General features: G+C 45.1%; 1 protein-coding gene across 1 annotated transcript in view; it reads right to left on the bottom strand.

Moving 5' to 3' along the window:
* Nucleotides 1-556: 556 nt before the first annotated feature.
* The window catches only part of Txndc12 (thioredoxin domain containing 12), a 28356-nt gene continuing 20402 nt past the window's right edge, over nt 557-8510 (bottom strand). Inside the window, exons 4-7 of the mRNA XM_021161089.2 lie at nt 6653-6726; nt 4916-4985; nt 3541-3624; nt 557-1310 (exon numbers count right to left, since the gene is read on the bottom strand). Coding sequence (XP_021016748.1) covers nt 1231-1310; nt 3541-3624; nt 4916-4985; nt 6653-6726 — 308 coding nt within the window. The 3' untranslated portion in view covers nt 557-1230. The remainder of the gene's footprint in view (nt 1311-3540; nt 3625-4915; nt 4986-6652; nt 6727-8510) is intronic.

Raw genomic sequence — 8510 nt, 5'->3', positions numbered from 1 at the left:
GGGGTGACACCTTGTAAGCAATTAGGAGATGCCTGGCCACCTGAAGGCCCAAAGTTTTTTTATGGGAGTAAAAATCTTGAAGGTCGTAGAAAGTTTTAAGCAGGGGAATTACATGGATTAGTGTTCTGAAAAAATCACTCTGGGGAAGGCAAGGAAGATGGGCTACAGAAGGATATCACAGGCGAGTAGGCAAGTAACAGGGAATAATGGGACTGTCACAACAAATACGCCCAGGAGAGAGAAAAGGCCTGTGCTATGATAAAAGTGCCAGCAAGGCAGGCTTTAAATGTGCGGAGGTGGCTCTCACCTGTATTCCAAGAGTTCAGGAGGTTGATATGGGGGAATTACTTGAACTTGAGTTTGAGGACACCAGGGCAACATAAGATTCTATTTAATAACAACAAAGGAAATGCCCTGGTATTCACCTGGATGTGGATGCTGGAGAAACAGGAGTCCTAAGAGAGGACTCAGCACAGACTAGACCAGTTTTCTTCCTCATCCTCCTCTGTAGCTACCCCTTCTTCCCTGCTCAGTAACCAAAGGCCACCACAGCATCTTTCCATTTCAAGTTTTAATAAAGCTTAATGAAACATATTTTATCTCTTGTGTTTGTTTTAACCCCAGTACAAAAATACAGTTGGTGAATTGACAAAATGGCTTCATGTAGGGTTTGCAGACTTGAGAGTTTCTCTAACAGCAACAGGGAAAGCATGCTTCCAGTTGGGGCTGTCTCAGCGCACAGCCATTCTTGACACGCATTCGTGCAAACAGGGAAGCCTGAGCAAAGGGTGGGCAGGCACAGGGGTTCCGGGAGAAGTCCAGGAGGATTACCAAGACAAAAGGAGAATGCCGCCTTTAAAAATTGGTAACTCCTGCAATTTGTACACTATAGAAAAGATCCTTCTGATTTGTTTCACTTCAGCTTGAGTACAGTAGGAGAAAATGGGTAAAGACTCAAATACTGACATGGAGTTAATCCCCAAGTGGCTCAAAGTTAGTATCAAAGAGTTTCATTCTTTACATTCAAAGGAATGGATACTTAGGAAAGGGAGCAGGTGACAGTCAGTCGGCCCCGCTGCTGGCTCCACAGAGCAGCTTCTGTCAGTGGCCTCTCCACAGTGAGAGCTCCTGCCAGTGTAGGTAGAAGCATGGTTTCTGGTGGCTTAGCGGTTCTGGGTGATTCTTCAGGATTCTCTCTCTGCTGCTTTTCTTCCAGAACACTCATTCATGTCACAACTCATCCTGAAAGTGTTTCTCTCTGAAGGCGTCGCCCGTCAGCCTCTCCTGAGCTTCCTTCATCCCTTGAACAACTGGAATAAAGGTAAGGGGTGGGGAAGTGTGGAGCGCCTTTAATATCTGACCGGTGACAACACAGACTTTAAATGTTTTAGGAAGAACAAGATCAAGATCTCCTTCTGGTTTTCAGCCCTGGCGTCAAGGACCTGCTTTCCCTTGAGAGAATGCTACTCCCATCGGACTTCGACAAAAATTAAGCAGAGGATGAATAACACAGGTGTTTCATAAATATCAAGACCTACAAACCCGCTAGTTGTTACTTTGGTTAACCTCTAGCACTTTTGCTGACCCCCTGTCACGGCTACACGTGCTCACTTGACACTCAGGGAGGAGGGAACACCCTCCTGCTGCCCCCATGATCAGTCACATTGATCATGATGTGTGTGTAAACACGCACATATGTGCCTACTACAAGAGGAAATGATCTTTACTGAAGGGCTTAATCATTTTTACTATTAACCAACAATAATGGAAACAGCCAAGTTTTTAGGGAAAAAAAATAGGAGAAGCGTACGGAAAGGGAGGTGCGGGTGAAATGTCTTCTGCACTGATATCCCCCACAGACTGACTTGTCCTTCCAGGAGGACAGTGACGTGAGTGCAGGCCTGGGAATGGGAGCTCTAAAATGGCAGGGTAGGCGCTGGGCTGAGCCAGTCTGTCCTGGGAATCCTGCAGACCCCGTATGCTTATAAAAGCAGCTCACATGGGTCGTTTCCCTTTATGTTTTACTTACATTTTTGGCAAGACAGGTTTAAATGTTTCCAGTCCCATACCAACTAAGCCATGAGGACTCTGGGAAAAGCCTTGTGCCCACCTTTGGGCTGTGTTAGTGTAGGGATGACAAGAGCAATTTCGTAAGAGTCTAAACAGAAGGAGAATCTGAGAGACACGTGTTTAGGACCGACAGCCCCACTGCCCACCGTGTGGGAAAGTCTGCATCTAATGTCAATCTAAAAACCTGCATTAGGCTGAGGCAGATGCATCCTCCTGACTCAGGGGCAGAGATAGAACCTCTCCGTGTCTTCCCCTTTCCTATTCTGGGAATAAGAGTTCCAAGAACAGGAAACACAGTGACTTGACAGGCTCACAATAGGTGACACACAGCAACTTAGTAAGCAACTAGCAGCACAGGACATCTATTCCAACCCCTGCCTCTAGAATAACAGTGCTTCAAATGCAAGAGACCAAAAAGCAAGGCAGATATGCCAGCCTTCCTTCAGCACTGGGCTAAGGCCATTCCCTGTCTGCCATATGTGCCTTTCCCATTTTCACTAAAACTCACTCTTAGGGACGGACTCAAGCTACGTGTTTCCAGCAAGTCTTACCCTACACACACCCGCTTTCGTAGTGGGAAATGTCCTTGTGTCTTTCTAGGGGTAGATTATTATTCTGTATTACATGTTTACTTATTGTGTGTGCACGTGTAAAGCACTCCTATGTGACAGCACCTGTGTAGCGGTCAGAGGACAACTTGCAGGAGTCAGTGCTGTCCTTTTACCGGTTCTGGGGCTTGAACTCAGGTCATCTGGTTTAGCAGCAGGTGCCTTTACCTACACCATCTTGGCAGAGCCAGAGCCTCTTTTTTTTTTTTTTTTTTTTTTTTTTTTTTTTTTTTTTTTGGTTTTTCGAGACATTGTTTCTCTGTATAGCCCTGGCTGTCCTGGAACTCACTTTGTAGACCAGGCTGGCCTCGAACTCAGAAATCCGCCTGCCTCTGCCTCCCGAGTGCTNCTTTGTAGACCAGGCTGGCCTCGAACTCAGAAATCCGCCTGCCTCTGCCTCCCGAGTGCTGGGATTAAAGGCATGCGCCACCACGCCCGGCTCAGAGCCTAATTCCTATACTGCCTGTCCATTTGGTTTAACATCTATAAAACTGCTTTGGCTTCCTCAGCGAAGTCTGTATTCCTCTTCCTCTGGATTCTTACAGGAAGAACAGTATAGGTGTAATGAAAAAACAAAACTAATCAAATCCAACTCTGACGTATTAACTGAGGCCAGGAACCAGTAACTACCTTCATAAGCCCCGGTCCTTCAGCTTCCAGCCAGCCAATGAGCTTTCCCACTGGAGTCTAAGTAGCTGGAGAAAGGCTCAGTTTTATCTTCCTCCCAATTGTATTCAATGTAGGATCTACTCAAAAGCTAGTCATGTGGGCAATGTTCAGCCAACAGGCACATACAGCTAGGTTTCTGTCACAGACCTTGCCCATGACCAACCATCCTTCCTCCTTTCTCTCAGAATGATACCTTGCTCAGCACTGACGTAGAAATACTTGTAGCTGGGGTTTCCACTCTCATTGATGATTTCAGGACGCACCTTGCCACTGGGATCTATTGAAGATAAATGGTGTGAAGACCACAGTTATGACAACAGAAAAGTATTCTGAACACCCGTTGGTACACGAGACCCATCTCTGCAGCCTACATCTCTGCTCACCACCCTCCATGTGAAGTTTCATGCCACAATCATAAACAAGTGCATGGATTTCCTTGAACATAGCTCACCACCTCCATCCCATACCTTGGCAAATGCTATTCCCTTCCTGGAATGTTCCTTTTCGGCTTGATGATAATAAAATTATACATTTCCTATTTGTATCACCCACTAAAACTGGCCACAATTTTTTCTGTATATTAATTTGGGGGTCTATTTATTTGTTGAGATAGGGTTCATGTATTCTAGGATGAGCTAAAACTTCCTATATAACTGAGACTGGCCTTGAACTCTTGACCCATCCTCCTGTCTTAGTTTCCAAGTGCTGGGATCATAAATTTGTGCTACCACACCTGACTGGCCAAATGTTGAATGAAGATTAGATGGTCATCCTAACTTATTATTGAAAGACAGCCAGGCAGTGGTGGTACATGCCTTTAATCCCAGCGCTTGAGAGGCAGAGAGATAGGCATATCTCTGAGAGTTTGAGGCTAGCCTGGTCTACAAAGCGAGCTCCAGGACAGCCAGTTATACGGAGAAACCCTGTCTTGAAACTCTCCTCCCACAAAATTGTTGGAATACAAAGCTGGACATGGTGGTACACACTTTTAGTCTAGCACTTAGGAGGCAGAGGCCAGAGAGAGTGGCAGGTGGATCTCTGTGAGTTTGAGGCTAGCCTGGTCTAAAAGTGAGTTTCAGGATAGCCAGGGTTATTACACAGAGAAACCCTGACTTGAAAAAAACAAAATTAAAAAATTGTTGAAAGACATGTATCTGTTCTGTTATCCCACTGGGTTAGCTGCACAGAGACCCAGGGGTAGAAACTGTTTTTCTCTAGTAGTGTCTTACATGGTGTTTGATATATGAGTGATGTCCAAATGACTATGAATGACTCAGTGCAAGGTTACATTCTTTATCTTGCCCGATAAAAGCAGACACTTCGTGGTGAAAGCATGTTCATCCTCATATTCAGATTCTTAGCACCACCCCTGCCCTGCCCCTCCCCAGGATCGCTCTGTAGCCAGCCTCAAACACATGAAGCTCTGGTGCTACAATTGCAGGCATGCAGCACCTTGCTTCTGACTGTTGGACAGGTGCCTTTGTCACCACTACAGTTCTAGTGCTTATCACTTCTCTCTCCCCACACCTGAGCCTGGGTCACCCAACAAGCTCCAATGTAAGCCTTACCCAAGAAAAGGATGCGTGGGATATAACCCCCATCAGGACTGAAGTCTTCATCCCTGGGCTCCTCTTCATCCTGTTAAGATAAATATAAACCACAGATAACATAATCTTCCTCTCTCCAAAGCCTTCCAGTGGATTCCAGGCTTGCTCAGGCCAGGAGGCTCCATGATCTGCCCATGTCCCCCTGCCTGTTCTCAAACTTCATCTTCTATCTTGTTTGGGTGCCTTTAGCTACAGACACATTCATAACTTGGGCTTCTGGACTGCCTAGACACACACTTCCCAATCATACCTGGGTTCACTCCCTTTCCTGTTTCTGAGTTTTGGTCAAATATAATTTTCTTTTCTAGACACCTATTTTAAATCCTGAGTCACGGTATCTCCTTTACCCTTAACTTTGCCGTAGCATTCAGCACCATCTTATGTATTCCATTTTACCTGCTTCCCCGTGATAGAATGCTACTTCCACAGGGAACGTGTTCTGTTCACTGCAGGACGCCCAGCACCTCCATCCCCACCAGCACATAGGACCCCCTGAGTGCATGAACAAGGCTGACACTGTGGCTACACTTTCTTCTGTTTCTAGTTATTTATGTACACGAGTATTTTGCTCCCATGTATGTCTGTGCACTATATGTGTGCAATGCCCTTGGACGTCAGGAGGCCATCAGATCCCCTGGAACTGGAATCATAGATGGTTTTGAGCCACCATTTGGGTGCTGAGACTCAAACTTGGATCCTCTACAGGAACATACGCTTTTAACCACGTAGTCATGGCTACACTCCAGCTCGTGGCTACACTTTCTTACATGGAGTTACTCACTGGAAACATCTTGTCCTCTGTGAACGTGAAGTCCCAGTTTACCCCAGAAAGTAATGAAATCATGTTCATGGGAAAGAGAGTAATTTATAGCTTGTGGTGAGGTTCCCATTTCAGGGATTAAATAGGGTCATGTATTTAAACTGCTTTAATTAGCACTGGGATACACTAGTTATACAGGGAAAAATGTTTAATACCTCCATGTTGTCTGTTAATGTGTTCAGAAGGTTCTTGGATCTGTGTTTAGCAAACAGTCTCTTTAATGAGACTCATGTCTAGAAGCGTCACTGTGAAGTACTACATGATCCCACACCTGTGCTGAAGAGCACGGCCTGGACGGGAGCACAGCTGCATCATGTTTGCTCACTTACTAGGTTCTTAGCATGTTAACAAAGATCACATCCCTGACCTCAGGCCTTTCTATAAAATGGGAACAATACCAATGACCCCAAAAAATCCCTTCCAAGTCTAACTCTTGATATTCTAAGATTCTGGATCACAAGAGCTGGATCCTGTATAAAGGACATAAAAGATGCTTCCACGAGGAAGCAGGCTGCACATAAAAGCCTCGCATGGCCAACCATCCAGTAGGTGCTCAACTGAACCACAATTTGCAGGAAGTAGTAGCCTCTACATATGACTATCTATAGAACAGCTATAGGAAGATATAAAACATATCACAATCAAAAGCTAAGGATGAAAAAACTCCAAATTTTAGTCACTTACTCAAGTTCTCCCTTCCTCATTGCTCTCTAATGCTGGGTGGCTGATACATCTCCCCCATAAACCTCAGTCTTAGAGGTCAAGAGAAAAACAACACACAAGTAGCCCATTCTGCCCATTTCACTTTATAATAAACCTAAAACAATACCTTAAAAATCACCGCCCCCCCACGCCGGGAGGGCATCTTTAAGTCTTACCTCCAGATTTACCATAACAAAATTATGGGACAGTTCTGAAATTTCTGTAGATTCTGCAAATTTGGGTTTTAAAGCTAAGGAGAGAGAGAAAAAAAAAGATTTTGCAATGACAGAAACATACCCAAACACTAATTAGCATAAACAACACTAACTTTTATTGAAGGGTCAGGCATTAGCATATATATATATTAACCCATCTAATGGAAACGTTGTTAAGTCTAAATAACGAAAATTGAGGGCCGGAAGACGGCTCAGTCTCAATCCCTAGCACCTACCAAAAAAGCCCGGCATGGTGGCACACGCATGTAATCTCGGCAATAAGTGGATCCCTGGGACTGGCTGCCTTGCTAGCCAGCTTTGCCTAATCTGGTAGCTTCAGGTTCCAATGAGAAGGAACCAGCAATACTGCTGAGCAGGTGAAAGCAACTGCCATGCAGGCCTGGCAATCTGACTTGGACCCAGAATCCATGAAAAAGTAGGAGGAGAAAACTGAACCCATGAAGGCGTCCTCTAGCATTAACCCGCACACACGTGAGCACACATATAAGAATAAATAAAATGAAATGAAAAACATGGTGGAAACCAATTGGAAAAAGACACCAAAGGGTGATCTATGGCCTCCACAAGAATACAAATATACATGTCCTCAATGAATATGATTAAAACAACAAAAACAATGCCTGGTGGCACACAGTTGCAGACCAGATTCTGGGGAGACTGAGGCAGAAGGGTAACTTGAACTTAAGTGAGTGTAAGACCAACCTGTGACCTATCTCAATTAAAATAAAAAAACAAAACAAAACAAAAAAAACAAACAAACAAAACGGCACAGGGTGTGGTGTGGCACACCTTTATTTCCAGAGCTCCATACTCAGAGACAGGTGGACTTCTGTGAGGCCAGCCGGGACTACATAATAGACCTTGTCTCAAAAAAACAATATGAAATAAGGACAAGAGCTTTTTTTTTTTTTTTTTCCCCCCGAGACAGGTTCTCTCTGTGTAGCCCTGGCTGTCCTGGAACTCACTCTGTAGACCAGGCTGGCCTCGAACTCAAAATCCACCTGCCTCTGCCTCCCATGTGCTGGGATTAAAGGCGTGTGCACCACTGACCAGCAAGTAGGACAAGAGCTTTTAATTTAAAAAATACAACCATAAAACCAGGCCTGGGTACCTAGATTCTCATCCTGCTTCTGGCACTTACTTTGTTATGTGACTGCAACGTGCATCAAACTTAAGAAATAGGGACAATGAGGGGCTGGGTGTGGTAGTACAAGTCTTTAATTGAGGAGACAACAGGAGGATCTCGGTCAAGGTCAGCCTGGTCTACACAGTGAGTTCTGACATAGCCAGGGCTAGTGAGACCCTGTCTCAAAAGAAATAAAGACAAACTATTCGTGGGCTGAAGAGAGTGGATAAGGGTGTCCTGTCCACTCCCTCTCCTGATGACCCCGGTTCAATCCCTGTAACCTTCACCACAGAAGAATAGACTCTCACAAGTTGTCCTCCGACCTCCAAACACTATAAAAAATAAAACTGTAGTGTATGTGACTGCATGTGCCACAGCACACATGGAGGTCAGAAGACAAGTGTGGAGTCTGTGCTCTCCTTTTACCTTCCCATGGGCTTCAGGAACCACACTCAGGCCAGACTTATGTAGCAAATGTCTTTACCCAATAAGCCATCCCACTGCCCTCCATTGTTTGCCTTTTATAGTTATGTTTCAATAATTTCTATTGAAAAAGGAACCACGCCAGGCGTGGTGGAACACGCCTTTAATCCCAGCACTTGGAAGGCAGAGGCAGGCAGATTTCTGAGTTCGAGGCCAGCCTGGTCTACAAAGTGAGCTCCAGGACAGCCA

The sequence above is a fragment of the Mus caroli genome, chromosome 4 (assembly GCF_900094665.2).
Source record: "Mus caroli chromosome 4, CAROLI_EIJ_v1.1, whole genome shotgun sequence".
NCBI lineage: Eukaryota > Metazoa > Chordata > Mammalia > Rodentia > Muridae > Mus > Mus caroli.
This window is presented reverse-complemented; position numbering and strand designations above follow the sequence as displayed.